Below are 15023 nucleotides of genomic sequence, written 5' to 3' on the forward strand. Positions count from 1 at the left end.
GAAGGTTTGCAATAGCATTCCCATCCATCTCGTTCCACTTATTATCATCTGTGAGTGTTGTCGGTCGTTCACTGATAGCCGCAAGACAATTGTCTTTTCTCAATACAGCTTTTATCTTTAATTTCCACAGTGAGAAATTACTCCCGTTGAACTTTTCAATCTCAAATTTTGTTGCCATTGCTTCTATCACAAACGGTGCCTTTTAGCTTGTAAAATGAACCGCAGTAATGAACACAACTCACTAGGTAAGTTCCCAGGAAAGACTGGAGGGTCACAAGCGAACCTCTTAAATACCAAACTCCTTAGACAGAACCTCCCCTAAATTGTAAGTATTCTTACGACTCCACACAAGCTTTTTTGCACCAAAGAAACCTCAAAATCTTTTTCTAATGCGAAAGATCAGACTGAGCTGCAATCATAGAATTTTAAGGAGTTTCTTACCAACCAAGCTCTGATACCAATTGTAGAAAAATATGAACCTGATAGAGGAAAATCACAGCTAATAATTTGATAAAATAAAGATAAAGTAAGATAAAATACACAATAGAACACACAAATTTACGTGAAAAACCCCTAAACAAATTAAGGTAAAAACCAAAGGCAAGGATAGAAGAATTTTACTATAAGAAAATAATAGCAGTTACAAACTCTCTATTTATAAAGGAGAAAATATTAAAATTCTCTCTTTATAATAAGAGAAAAATAATTGCTTAACTCTCTAATTTTTTTCTCTTATTTTTTGGATGATTGAATAACAAAGTGAGGCCTCTATTATATAGGCTTGGAAGGTACATCAAGATTGTTAACTTAGCAATGTGGGAGAAATACTCCTCAAAAATTAATAACTTAACAACGTGAGAGAGATACAAATCCCTAAATATCAATATAGTTGAGTAAGAACATCACCCCGATATTCATCCGCTCTTCTGGTGATTCTGTAGAACAGAAGATTCCAATTTCAAATATTGGGGTCTTTTTAGTGATGATTCGATGTTGCATCTTCACTGAGTTGCACTGGAAGCATATTGGGATCGATTATCTTTGTCACTTGTTCGGACAACGCTCTCTTGACAAGATTGTGAAGGCTTAATCCCTCTGTGAACATGTTGTTAGTAGGCTTCTTTCCGATGAACACCTCCAACGAGAGGATGCCAGAGCTGAATATGTCACCGGATGTTGATACGTTGCTTCCTGAATCTACATTCAGTAGAGTTTCGGAACGTGGGGTCTTTTATGACTTGGCGAGCTTGAAATTGTGGAATTGCAGAGATCGTTCAATTGAATTTTCAGAATCAATCAACAAAAGAACATAACTTAACTCATAATTATACGAAAGTTAAGCTGCGCTTCTTCAGATAATTTACGCAAAGAAAGCTGAACAAAAACAGAGTACCCATTACTAAGTGGAACTGTAGTTTCTGATTAACTATTGGCATTGGCAGCTATATCTAGTGTTTGAACTGATGAAACGACAGTTAAGATTACAGTAATTGCAGAAATATAGAAGAATACAAAATTATTGCTACACATAGACAAATGCCATAATAAGGTCTAGAGACCAGAACGCTGCAAAGCAATTAGCATTTTCCCTCCAGGCCATCATCCTTGTACCCTGTCACAAATGAAGAATAATTACATTTCCCAGTAACTCTTGCTTAGCTGTAACAAGTATATAGATAGGCAATTGATGAGCTTTTACTTGTCTCCTAGACTATGAGATTTCGAGTTCGAATTCTGCTTGAAGATTAATTATAAGAAAGGAAAAACAGGAAGATAGTATTACTTACCTGCCTTTCGAAGTGTACTTACAGTATTTCTCTCCCCATCACCTCAAGTTCCAAGAAATTTGTTTCTGATAGAAGAGAGCTGAACAACAACATCATCAATATTCATACGCTCTCGTGGTAATTCACTCGAACAGCAGATTCCAATTTCGAAAATTGCAATCAAGCACTCAATGAGCTTGTTGTTTCTTCTACTCCTTAAGTTGGGGTGTCGGTTAGTTGTTGCATCCGTTTGCATTTGAAGAATCTTGCAATCTACAACCTCTATCACTTGTTCAGACAATGCGTTCTTAACAAAATTATGAAGTGTCAAACCCTCTTTGAACATGTCATCTGTTGGCCTTTTTCCTGTAAACATCTCCAACACCAATACCCCAAAGCTAAATATGTCACCAGATGTTGACACATCGCTTCCCAGGCCATACTCTAGAACACATGTATACATTAAAATGAGTAATTGAGTTTACTTGGTAAAATTATGCAACAAAAATAGACCGGGAACACACAATAAATAAGAATTTACCTGGAGGACAATAACCAATGGTTCCTCTAGCTCCAACAGAGCTGGAATGATTTGCAGCAGAGTTGAGTTTCTCATCAGAAAGGAACTTAGCTAACCCAAAATCACTTACATGTCCAGTCATTTCTTTATTAAGCAGAACATTACTCGGTTTTAGATCACAATGAATAATTGGTGTTCCGGAATGACAGTGAAGATACTCTAGTGCACAAGCAACATCAATGGAAATATTTAATCTATGCAGAACGTTTAAAGTTCTCGGCACTTCGTCTGATCTAAGAGGACGTGGATGCAGCCAATCATCTAAGCTCCCATTATCTATGAACTCATAAACCAAGGCTTTGAAATCATTACCATGATAATCAATACCTGAACAAGCAGTGAGTACCTTGACAAGATTTCGATGTCTGACATTCCTTAAGACCTTGCATTCTGCTAAAAAACTCTTTGCAGCTCCTCGATGCATAAGGTTAAGCACTTTCACTGCAATAACGCTTCCATCTTGATCAAGGATCCCTTTGTAAACATAACCGCAGCCACCTGAACCAATCAAATTATCTGAAGAAAAATCATTTGTAGCTTTAAGGAGACTTTGATAAGACAACCTCAATATCGCATTCTCAAAAGAGCTCGGCCTGGGTTTAGCTTCGCTCATTCTTGATCGCCAAAGAAATAAACAAATGAACACAAATGCTCCACCCACAAGGGCAGAAGCTACAGATATTATTATCTTCAGCTTCACTGTGAGTCTCGTTTTCGGTTGTTCAGACTCGCATGCGGGTAGCCCAAAGTCTCGTATGCCACCACAAAGATTCAGGTTTCCTTCTATTGATATTGCACTTGCTTTCTTAAAAATGCCTTCTATAGGTATCATACCTTCAAGATTATTATCAAATATATTGTTGTTAGAAAGATTTTCCAATTCAGTTAAATTAAATCCAGTCAAAAATTTTCAATCTTGCCTGACAAATTGTTGTAAGAAAGATTCAATTGTTGAATGCCTCTCAACGAACTTAAAGATGAAGGAATAGACCCTCGAAAGAAGTTGTGGCTGATGTCTAACTGTTCGAGACTTGCGCAGCTGCCAAGATCACTGGGGATCTCTCCTGATAACATGTTCTCTTGAAGGGCTAGAATTCCTAGTTGTTTTAAGTTGCCTACTTCATTGGGAAGGGAACCATGTAAACGATTGGCAGACAAATCAAGAAACTTTGATAAATAGGAAAGTTCAAAAAGGTTTCGAGGTATGGGACCAGTAAGAATGTTATTGGACAGATCCAATGCTAGCAAACTTGTGCAATTCGCAAGACTCGAAGGGATCATGCCTTGAAGATTATTATAAGAGAAGTAAATTTCAAGCAAATTTGTCAAGTTTGCAAGAGAGCTTGGAATATTTCCCAAGAAATTATTATTGTTCAAATAAAGTTCTCGTAGATTCTTAAGTTTTCCAATGCTGGAAGGAATAGTACCAGAGAATTTATTCCATGATGCATACAAAAAATTTAAGTTAACAAGAACCTCTATTCCAGCTGGGATGTTTCCATGGAGTTGATTGTTATTTATGAAAAATATCTCGAGCTTCTTCGAAAGGTTGGCAATGTTTTCAGGCAGCTTCCCTCCAAAGTTATTCATGCCTATGTTTAGTATTTGTAAAGCAGTAGCATTAGTCAAATCAGCAAGAAACTTCAAGTCGTCAGCTCTCCCACTTCCTAAATGATTTAAACCAATGCTTAAAAATGACAGGTTGTTCAACTTTTCAAGAGAAGGGACATTTCCAGTAAGATTATTTGCGGATATTTCAAAGTTTGCTAGATTTGAGGCATTGGAAATTGAGGTTGGAATGGATCCAGTGAATTGATTGGACGAAATGGAAATGAATTGGAGTTGTGGAAGAGAGATGCCTAAGCTCATTGGAAGAGTGCCTTGTAAGTGATTTCCTTCCACATCTATATGCACAATGGAAGAGATATTGAAGACTGAAGATGGGATTGTACCTGAAAATCGATTCTCAAACAAGGCTAAATATTTTAGATTTGTCAATCTGCCTAACGATTCGGGTAGAACCCCATGCAACTTATTAGTATCTCCGGAGAGTGTCCAAGGGAATGATAGGTTCCCCAGAGATGGAGGGATAGTTCCTATCAGATTGTTCCTTCCGAAAAAGAATTCTTTAAGCTTCATCAAGGAGGTAAGCTGAGAGGGGATTTTCCCTACCAACTTGTTTCCATCTAAATATAAATATACAAGATTAGAACAAGCAGATATGTTTGGAGGAATTTCACCACCAAATGAATTATTGTAAAGTGACAAGATTTGCAGCCTACGCAGATGGCCACTCTGAGGAGGGATGTCATGGCTGAAGCTATTATTTTCAAGATACAATTTTCTTAAAAAACTTAAATTGCCAACATATGGTGATATGGAACCTGAAAGTTTGAGGGATCCTAGGTCTAGCATAGTCACCCTCTGGTGTCTCCGGCCACAAGTGACGCCATGCCACTGGCAGAAATGAAGAGAACTATTCCATGAACTCATCATCCCAAGTGGATCATCAGCTATCTTGTCCTTGAATTCCAGCAATGCTAGTCGATCTGTTTCATTATTGGCGCTGCGCATGGCAAAGGCTGCAGGCAATACGGCGAAGGACAAGAGCTGAAAGATAGCAAGAACAAAGCTGCACAAAGATGACGAAGAAAGGGATAAACAGCTCCTGCAAGAAAGCCCCATGTATGCAGTAGTATGATACTCTAACTTTTGAAAAGTATTATACGACCTTGCAGGGCTTGTCGTTATTGGCATGACCTTACATTCGGTCATCTCTCCAAAGTCAATGGCGGATTCCACCTTCTTTAAATTTCCACGGGTAAAAATCTGTATGATTCCACCTTCTTTAAAGCTCTATCATCAAAGCACAATGGTTTAATCTTTACAAATTTAATAGTTTACGTTAACGATGAAGTCAGAAAATATTATTACAACTTGTTAATTAACGTAAAATATCAGAAATTTATAAAAATATTTTATTATTCTAAGGGTTTGCTAGAGTATCTTTATATAGATTACATACAAATCTTTAATCCTCATCTTTGAATATATCTATTGCATCCCCCATAAAATATTTGAAACAAATAATAGTAGCCCTTAGATGCTAAATTTGATGGTAAGTGCATATCTCACTTTGAATAAATTTTTAAATTTGAATTATTCTCTTTTATTTTATATTTTTTAGAGAGTAATAATAACTTTATAATTATAATTAAAACTAATAAACGATGAAGATGTAAATCAGTATTTAAAGGAGTTATTTTAATTGTATTAGTAGTGTGTAAACTTAAAAATTTAACAAATGAGTGTTTAATTTTTTTTCTTTTATAATAAGTAAGTACTTAAACCTGTAAATTATAGATATTTAAGTAATTTTAGCCAATTTTTATCAACTAGCTCAATACCAAGTTCCAACATGGAAAAACATAATGAAAATTAATTGTTGAGATGGAATAATGACAAAAAAAAGTCATTAGTGCTCTAAAATTTTGAAATTTAGAGATTTTTCTTCACTTTATTCTTCTTCTACTTCATTCAAACTCTTCCCTATTATAGAGAAAAATAAGATGTTGTTAGTGGTCATGGTTTTGTAAAATTTATTTTAACCATTTTGCTTTAAGAAAGAAATGGGGTTAAGAGTAAGAGAAATTTGTTGTTAATTTTAGAAAAGGAAAATTACAAATTTGGTGTTTTCATTTTTCTATTTTGGTGTATAAACTATGTTTTTGTTTAATTAAGTGTTTGAACCTGTTAAAAATATTCAAAATAGTGTTTCTAGCTGGTTTTACAAATTAAAATGCTTATTTGATTAATTTTGAATACTAAATTGACTTAAATATCTTTATTTAAAATAATATTATATTTTTATATTTTTTATATTTTTATATCTTTATCCATTTTCAATACTACTTTTTTTTTAATTCATTTGTTTTTTAAAAGATTAAAAGAAAAAATAAAATTATTTTATTTTTCTCATTCATTCGAATAAAAATAAAAAATTAAATGTTATTTACTTATTTTTATTTTATTTTCGTGCATTCATTTCAAAAGTTAAAAATAGAATATATTCTTTCAGCTTAAAATAATAAGAGGAGAAAGAAAAAGGTATTAAGTATTTTAAACAAATAATTTTTAGAGATCAAAAGATGATTAGTAAATTTTTATTTTTAAAATAAATAAAAATTAAAAGAGTTTAATTCTAACATTCTTTTAGTACTAAAAGAAAATTTTATAGAAAGTAGAAAAAAGATTAAAATTCTTTTTTAAAAAAAAAGAAATAGAAAAAATTATAAATAAGGATGAATAATGATATTTTAGTTATTTAATGTGTAAAATGAATTAAATTATTATTTTAACCTGTAAAACTTATAAAAAACACCATAATATATATAAATTAACATATTTAGATACTTGATTGAATAAAAAAAATTAAATACTAAAATTAAAAAATTAAGATACTAAATTTATAATTATCCCTTTTTAGAAAGAAGAAAGAGGAATTAAAAGTAATGAAATAGTAACTTGCTAAGAGAATTGTCATCCTTGCCAAAAGCTATTATCAAGAGAGTTAAAGATGATGGTTGGTATCGTTGAAAAGAGGAGGAAGAAACCAATAAGTTTTTCCTTGTCTTGTGACGGTGAGAGCGGTAAGGAGAGAGAAAAAAAAAAAAAGAGTTTTAAGAACTTGAAACTTTGAGTTTCAATTCTCCTTCATTTGACAATAATAAGCCTTGATTCCAGTCTTAAATGAACGACCGCCGATTGCGCTTTCTTTTTCTCATAGCAACATCGTCTAACTTGAACAAGTCTTCATTCCACTTTTAAATGAACGACCGTCGATTGGGATTTTCTTCTTTGATAGTGATGTCATCTAACTTGAACAGAAATAAATTATGGTGAGGAAAGAGAAAAAATCCAACATAATCTTGAAAAACTTGCTTTTAAGTTTTAGATTGAATAAGGAGATAGTAGTAATTGTACAATTATAAAAGCCATATCCAACTCGCATGAGCAATTCTAGTTACTCGTATGATCCAACTCAACAAGCTTAGTGGAACCGGATTTGTCTATGGCAGCATCTTTTTAATAGAAATCGGCTCAAGACATTGAGATATCTATAATTTATAGATTGATATATTTAAAGGGTGTTTTGGTCAAATATTTGATGCAGCTGATAACGGTTTTAGTCTCAATCAGCTGTTGATTGTATCAACTAAATTTTAAAATTCTTTCTTATCAGCTGATTTGATTTTTTTTATTTGAACACTATTATCTTTATTAGAATTTAGTAATAATAGCTTATTTTAAGTTGATCTCATATAATTAAATTTTTATATTTTATAATAAATTATTATTATTTTAAAGTTATTCTAATATTTAAATAATTTTAATATTTATAATTATGGTATTTAAATTAGAAATTTTTATCGGTGAATTTAAATTTAAGTTTCTATTTTTAAAATATTTTTTATAATAAATATAATTGAGCTAAAGAAAACTAATTATAATATTTTTTATTATTATAAGTTACTTTTATTAATTTGTATCATTAAATATAATATAATGAAATAAAAAATATTTAACCATAAATTATACTCTCAATGGTTGTTTAATATACTAACAGATACTGCAAATAAAATTTTATCAAACAGTTTAATTTATCAGTCATCAGTTACCAGCTATCGGTCACTAACTACAGCTATCAGCCAACTAAACAAGCCTTTAGTTATTATAGAAATTCTAGATACTTGTTTGTCAAATTCTTAAAACTTGAGACTCTGCTAATATAATTATCCCTAGTCTTATAGATGTATTGAAGAAATGATAATCACAAAAAGAAAAACAAATAACTAAATATCTAAACTGAGGCAACTTTTACAAGAAAGGAAAAAAAAAAAAAAAAGAGGGTTGACTAGTTGAAGTAGAAAATAGATGGTGCAGGAGCAATGGCAATAAGTAATGAGCCATGTGTCACGCCCCGCCTCGCAGCTAGCAAGGGAAGGCTGCACAACACGGCCGTGTTGGATTTCAACACTGCCCGTGTTGACCAACACGCCCAAAGGACACGCCCGTGTTGGTTGAATAAAAATGCGAAAGGCCTAGAAGCTTCGGGAAACACGGCCACAGTAGGTAACACGGCTATTTACCCCAGACCGTGTTCCCAACACGGCCTTGAGCACGGCCATGTTCCCAACCGTGTTCCCAACACGGCCAGGAACACGGCCATGTTGGCGGACAGGGGGAAAAACGCTATAAATACCCCTTCCTTGTACCATTTGTAGTGTGTGTGATATATGAAGGAAGAGAGCTTGTAGAGAGAGAAAGTGTGCTCATTGTAAGTAGCTTTAGTGTGAATTAATCAATACAAGTACACACTTCCACAACTCTTGCGTCTCTTTGTGCCACTTTCGTGAATTTACTTCCGCTAGCGTATTTGCTATTATTCTGCCGGGTTTGGCAATCAAGGGTAGGTTGACTAGCTATCTTGACTTTCAGGGAAATCGAGCAAGTTAGGCCGCACGTGGGCAAAGTTTTGGAGATAAAACAAAACTCACGTGACAGTTGGTATCAGAGCCTGGTTCGAGACAAAGCCAAGTTCGAGACAGAGCAGAATTGGTATCACGCCACAGTTGGAAGTATACCGCGGATAAGTTCTTTGGGAGAATTCTTGCACGAGATAATGGCCAAGGTTGGTGAGCAATCTACTTCTACCGCTCCTCCTACACCAAGGGAAGGAGGAAAGGATAGCGGAAAGGGCCGGAGGGATAAGTCCCGCGACGTGATTGGCGAGATGGAGGAAAGGCTAGTCAAGGTGGAGACTACCATGTCCGATTGGGGGGATAAAATCGAAGACATGGACCTACGCATCGAGAAGCTAGAGTCCAAGGGGGACGACGGAGAGCTTCGCGAGGAGATGCAAGGTGCCTTGAATGTTCTCGCCGACAATTTATCAAGGGACAATGAGGCTCTCAAGAAGTTGCTTGTCCAATGCCTAGAGAAGGTCGATAAGCTCGAGGTGGAGCTTAATTTGTGCAAGACCTCGTTGGCAAAGAGTGGAGGAGCGCAAGCAGCGACGGTCCACAAGGTCGATGCTCCTAAACCAAAAGCCTACGGTGGGGCGAGGAATGCGAGGGAGATCGACAACTTCCTGTGGAACTTGGAGGGATACTTTGAGGCAGTGGGCATCGTGGACGACACCACTAAGGTAAAGTCCGTATCTCTCTACTTGTGTGATATTGCTACCGTCTGGTGGAGACGGAGGTGCGAGGATGTGAAAAAGGGCCTCTGCACCATTAATACTTGGGAAGATTTTATTCGGGAGCTTAAGAAGCAATTCTATCCCGACAATGCCGAGAAGGAGGCGAGGTCAAAGCTTCGACGTCTCCAACATAGAGATGGTCATATTCGGGAATATGTGAAGGAGTTCTCCGAATTGATGTTGGAGATTCCCGATTTGGGGGAGAAGGAAGCTTTTCATGCCTTCATTGATGGGTTATCTCGGTGGGCTCAGTTGGAGCTAGAAAGGCGAGGTGTGCAGGACCTTGCCACCGCGATGGCGGTTGCCGAGTCCTTGATAGAGTTGAAGAGGAAGGACTCGTTTAAACCAAAAGTAAAGAAATACGAAGGAGGTGACAAAGGTGGTGGAGATAGGGGAAAATCTTCCACCAAGGATGGCAAGGCTTCATACAAGGATAAGGGCAAGTGGAAGAAGGAAGACAGGCATAGTTCTTCCCCGAGAAAGCTTACACCTTCATATCGACCGGACCTCGTGGTATGATTGTCCAAAGCGAGGAAAGCTTGGAGCACTAGTGATCACCGAAGAGGAAAGGCAAGAAGAAGAGCGAAGACTTGCTTCCCTTCGACTTCTCAATGCTATCCAAGCCAAAGTGGAGCAAAAGCCTCGTGGACGAATGTACGTGGAAACCAATATCGGAGGCAGGAGTATTCAAGCCATGGTGGACACTAGAGCTGACACGGTATACATGGCGAAAGAGGTGGCTGACTCTATTAAGCTGCCTTATAAGAAGGAAAAGGGCTTTATAAAAGGGGTAAACGCAAAGAGATTACCTATCATTGGTGTTGCGAGAGGAACTAACATCCGAATAGGCCAATGGCAAGGTAAGGTCGATATCACAATTGCTCCTATTGATGATCAACGGTTTTATCTTAGTATGGACTTCCTCGACATGGTGAAGGCATTCTTGGTTCCTTACGCCAACACCATGTGCATAATGGAGAATGGCCAACCTTGTGTTGTGCCGATAAAAAGGGAGTTAAGTCAAGATAAGATGGTGTCGGCCATACAGCTCTCAAAAGGGGTAAAAAGGAAGGAGCCAACCTTTCTAGCAACCCTTAAAGTGGAAGAAGGTACCCATGCTGGTGAGGCTACACTTCCAAACCCTATCCGAGGCGTGCTTAATGAGTTTAAAGATGTTATGCCGCCAGAGCTGCCGAAGAAGCTTCCTCCACGCCGAGAAGTGGACCACGAGATTGAGCTGGAATCGGGAGCCAAACCACCCGCCTTTACCCCCTACCGTATGGCGCCTCTTGAGCTGGAGGAATTAAGGAGGCAACTTAAGGAGCTACTTGATGCAGGCTATATAAGGCCGTCCAAAGCTCCGTATGATGCGCCGGTGTTGTTCCAGAAGAAGCATGATGGGTCTCTTCGGTTATGCATTGACTCGGCCGAACAAGATTACAATCAAGAATAAGTACCCGATTCCTAACATTGCGGACATCTTTGATCAACTTGGTGGTGCTAAGTGGTTTACCAAGTTGGATTTACGGTCCGGGTACTACCAGGTATGCATCTTCGAAGGACATGAACCAAAGACGGCGTGCGTGACGAGATATGGGTCGTATGAATTTCTTGTCATGCCCTTTGGCCTCACAAATGCGCCGGCCACATTCTGCACGTTGATGAACAAGGTACTTGCTACTTACCTTGATCAATTTGTTGTTGTTTATCTAGATGATATTGTGGTGTACAGCAACACGCTGGAGGAGCACGTAGAGCATTTAAGGCTAGTGTTCAAAGCCTTGCGGGTTAACGAGCTCTACGTTAAAAGGGAGAAATGCTTGTTTGCCCAACGAGAAGTGGCGTTCCTTGGGCATGTCGTTGGCAATGGGAAGTTGAGGATGGACGGGTCAAAGGTGAAGGCCATCCAGGATTGGGAACCGCCGGCCAAGGTGACGAAGTTGAGGTCTTTCCTTGGATTGGTGAACTACTACCGGAGGTTCATTAAGGGTTATTCTTCCATTGCCACTCCCTTAACGGATTTACTAAAGAAGGGTCGTGCCTGGAACTGGTCTACGAAGTGCCAAGAAGCCTTCGAAGGGCTAAAGAAGGCGATTATGGAGGAGCCGGTCTTAGCACTCCCCGACTATACAAAGGCGTTTGAGATCCACACGGATGCTTCTGATTTTGCTATTGGTGGAGTACTCATGCAAGAAGGGCATCCGATAGCCTTTGAAAGCCGGAAATTGAATGACACCGAAAGGAGGTATACGGTGCAAGAAAAAGAGATGATCGCGATAGTCCATTGCTTGCAGACTTGGAGGCACTACTTGCTCGGGAGCAAGTTTGTTGTCAAAACCGACAATGTCGCCACTAGCTACTTTCAGACACAAAAGAAGCTCACACCTAAGCAAGCTAGGTGGCAAGACTTCCTTGCGGAATTTGACTATGTCATGGAGTACAAGCCAGGAAGAGCAAACCTTGTTGCCGATGCCCTAAGCAGGAAAGGAGAGCTAGCCGAAATAAGCCGTCCTGCATGCAACTTGGCGGAGCGCATCAAGGAGGGGCTAAAGCATGATCCAATGGCCAAGAACTTCTTTGCTCTTATTCGAGAAGGTAAGACTCGAAGGTTTTGGCTGGAAGGAGACTTGCTTTACACAAAAAGGAGGAGGATATATGTACCGCTCCATGATAATCTAAGGAAGGAGATACTTAAAGAGTGCCACGACAGCAAGTGGGCAGGTCATCCCGGCATTCAACGAACAATGGCGCTTGTGGAGAATGCCTACTATTGGCCTCGCATAAGGGAGGATGTGGAGGCCTATGTGAGGACTTGTCTTGTGTGCCAACAGGACAAGATGGAGCAACAAGCCCCGGGTGGTCTACTAGAGCCACTTTCTATTCCTGAGAGACCATGGGAGAGTGTCTCCATGGATTTTATTGTGGGGCTTCCTTTGTCAGAAGGATGTGCATGGATCTTCGTGGTGGTGGATCGGTTCTCTAAATACGGCATCTTCATTCCAGCTCCAAAGGCCGTCACCGCCGAAGAAGCTGCCCGCCTGTTTATGAAACATGTGGTAAAATATTGGGGTGTGCCAAAATCCATAGTGAGCGATCGAGACACTCGCTTCACGGGTCGGTTTTGGACCGGGTATTCAAGCTATTGAGCACCGACCTCGTGTTTTCTACGAGTATGCACCCCCAGACGGATGGGCAAACGGAGAGGATCAATGCACTTCGGAACTTTATTTGAGGCACTACGTGAGTGCCAATCAGCAGATTGGGGCGAAGTTGCTTGATGTTGCCCAATTCTCTTATAACTTGCAAAGGAGTGAGTCTACCGACAAAAGTCCATTTGAGATAGTTACGGGCCAACCCACCGGCATGAGCACTCTTGCCCTAGACTGGTCAAGCCACAGTCCACCCGCCTTTAAGCTTGCGAAGGAATGGAAGGAGCAAGCCAATGTCGTACGAGCCTACTTAGAAAAGGCATCTAAGCGGATGAAGAAGTGGGCGGACAGGAAGAGGAGACCAATGGAGTTTCAAGAAGGGGATAAAGTGCTTGTCAAGCTATACCTGCATGGGAAAGCCGACGGACTTCATTGGGGGCTCCGAAGAAGGTATGATGGGCCTTTCCCCATTATTAAACGAGTGGGAAAGGTGGTGTACAAGGTTGAACTTCCCCAAGGCATCAAGATCCATCCTGTTTTCCACGTAAGCCTGTTAAAGCCCTACAAGGAGGATCATGATGACCCAAGCCGAGGCAAGTCTGCGAAAGCTCCTTTGAATGTGCGGGCTCAGTATGATAAAGAAGTGGACTACATCATCTCCCACCGTAAGGTGCCACAGTCCAATCAACCTCCTATGACGGAGTTTCTAGTCAAGTGGAAGGGACTCCCCGAGAGTGAGGCAAGCTGGGAGCCAATTCGTGACTTGTGGCAATTTGAGGAGAAAATTAAAGCTTACGAGGAGCAGGCAACGGGGGCGTTGCCAGATTGAGTGGGGGAGAATGTCACGCCCCGCCTCGCAGCTAGCAAGGGAAGGCTGCACAACACGGCCGTGTTGGATTTTAACACTGCCCGTGTTGAACAACACTGCCCGTGTTGACCAACACGCCCAAAGGACACGCCCGTGTTGGTTGAATAAAAAATGCGAAAGGCCTAGAAGCTTCGGGAAACACGGCCACAGTAGGTAACACGGCTATTTACCCCAGACCGTGTTCCCAACACGGCCTTGAGCACGGCCATGTTCCCAACCGTGTTCCCAACACGGCCAGGAACACGGCCATGTTGGCGGACAGGGGGAAAACGCTATAAATACCCCTTCCTTGTACCATTTGTAGTGTGTGTGATATATGAAGGAAGAGAGCTTGTAGAGAGAGAAAGTGTGCTCATTGTAAGTAGCTTTAGTGTGAATTAATCAATACAAGTACACACTTCCACAACTCTTGCGTCTCTTTGTGCCACTTTCGTGAATTTACTTCCGCTAGCGTATTTGCTATTATTCTGCCGGGTTTGGCAATCAAGGGTAGGCTGACTAGCTATCTTGACTTTCGGGGAAATCAAGCAAGATAGGCCGCACGTGGGCAAAGTTTTGGAGATAAAACAAAACTCACGTGACACATGGTCCCACTTTCATCCGTAGTGACAGGTGATCGACCAAGACCAAACGGCTTTAGGCCATTAAGCTTATCGGCAAATTAATGGCATCTCACCAGACTCGTCTCCGGTCTCGAATTTAAACCTATTTAGACCTAAATTTAAGGCAAATTTCACTTTGTTAGTTGTCACTATTGAGCTATTCACATGAATCTCTTTGTGTTTGAGTTCGAAAATGATAGGTGGCATTTGATTGGAAATCCAAGAAATTAGATATTTTTATTAAAAAAGTTAAATTTAAAATTTAAAAAATGTGTAATCTTTTATTGGATAGCAAATTTCAATAATTAATTTTAAATTAATATTTAAAATTATACAAACATGACTTATCATGTTCAACTTAAACATAAAAAAATCTTAATCTATTAGTATAATTTTATATTTGGTAATCTCTAAATATAACGGATATAAGGGTTTTGATTATCATCGACCACTGGTCATAGTCTACGGAAAAAAAATTATAGAAGAAATTAAAAAAAATAAATATAAAAATTTAGGTTTAAATGTGTGGATGCAACCAAACTTTCATAATGGAAACCTTCAATATGTGGTGCTGTACTGTCGGCAGAAATGAAGAGAGCTATTCCATGAACTCATGATACCATTAGTTTAGTTATTCTGCCGGCATCTTCGTTAGGTTCTATTATTTTGGTGTTTTGAATTGTTTCTTTTCACTCTACTTCATGAAATCTTATATATATAAAGAAATAACTATTTAGGAAAGTGTTTTAGAAAAATGCCAATTAGCAAACAATGTTAAAATGAGGAATCAAAAATAA

The 15023-nt window shown here is 38.7% G+C and overlaps 2 protein-coding genes across 4 annotated transcripts; one reads left to right on the plus strand and one right to left on the minus strand.

Moving 5' to 3' along the window:
* Positions 1-1375: 1375 nt before the first annotated feature.
* LOC8288665 (probable LRR receptor-like serine/threonine-protein kinase At3g47570) lies at positions 1376-5059 on the minus strand. Of its 3 annotated transcripts, XM_048376257.1 has the most exons (5): positions 4731-5059; positions 3267-4532; positions 2308-3180; positions 1788-2210; positions 1376-1612 (listed from the first exon to the last, which is right to left on the minus strand). In XM_048376257.1, exons 1-4 carry the CDS (start codon positions 5029-5031, stop codon positions 1831-1833), a joined length of 2820 nt encoding a protein of 939 aa, XP_048232214.1. In that variant the 5' UTR covers positions 5032-5059; the 3' UTR covers positions 1376-1612; positions 1788-1830. The 3 variants fall into 3 exon arrangements, with proteins under 3 accessions (XP_048232214.1, XP_025014825.2, XP_025014824.2); XM_025159057.2 differs by having other exon boundaries at positions 1810-2210; positions 3267-5059; XM_025159056.2 differs by having other exon boundaries at positions 3267-5059.
* Positions 5060-9028: 3969 nt separating this feature from the next.
* On the plus strand, positions 9029-11060 carry LOC125370291. Its single transcript, XM_048375303.1, has 3 exons — positions 9029-10022; positions 10069-10716; positions 10795-11060. Exons 1-3 carry the CDS (start codon positions 9029-9031, stop codon positions 11058-11060), a joined length of 1908 nt encoding a protein of 635 aa, XP_048231260.1.
* Positions 11061-15023: the final 3963 nt, after the last annotated feature.

The sequence above is a fragment of the Ricinus communis genome, chromosome 6 (genome assembly GCF_019578655.1).
Source record: "Ricinus communis isolate WT05 ecotype wild-type chromosome 6, ASM1957865v1, whole genome shotgun sequence".
In the NCBI taxonomy this organism is placed as follows: Eukaryota; Viridiplantae; Streptophyta; class Magnoliopsida; order Malpighiales; family Euphorbiaceae; genus Ricinus; species Ricinus communis.

What these genes read in the sequence shown, in the direction of transcription:
- LOC125370291 (XM_048375303.1), top strand. Translation starts at nt 9,029, where the DNA reads ATGGCCAAGGTTGGTGAGCAATCTACTTCTACCGCTCCTCCTACACCA. An exon ending in AAAATCTTCCACCAAGGATG is followed by an intron (nt 10,023 to 10,068) that starts GCAAGGCTTCAT and finishes GAAGGAAGACAG; the next exon opens with GCATAGTTCTTCCCCGAGAA. An exon ending in AACCCTTAAAGTGGAAGAAG is followed by an intron (nt 10,717 to 10,794) that starts GTACCCATGCTG and finishes TTATGCCGCCAG; the next exon opens with AGCTGCCGAAGAAGCTTCCT.
- LOC8288665 (XM_025159057.2), bottom strand. Translation starts at nt 5,031, where the DNA reads ATGGGGCTTTCTTGCAGGAGCTGTTTATCCCTTTCTTCGTCATCTTTG. An exon ending in TTCTTACAACAATTTGTCAG is followed by an intron (nt 3,181 to 3,266) that starts GCAAGATTGAAA and finishes ATAATCTTGAAG; the next exon opens with GTATGATACCTATAGAAGGC. An exon ending in CATTGGTTATTGTCCTCCAG is followed by an intron (nt 2,211 to 2,307) that starts GTAAATTCTTAT and finishes CATGTGTTCTAG; the next exon opens with AGTATGGCCTGGGAAGCGAT.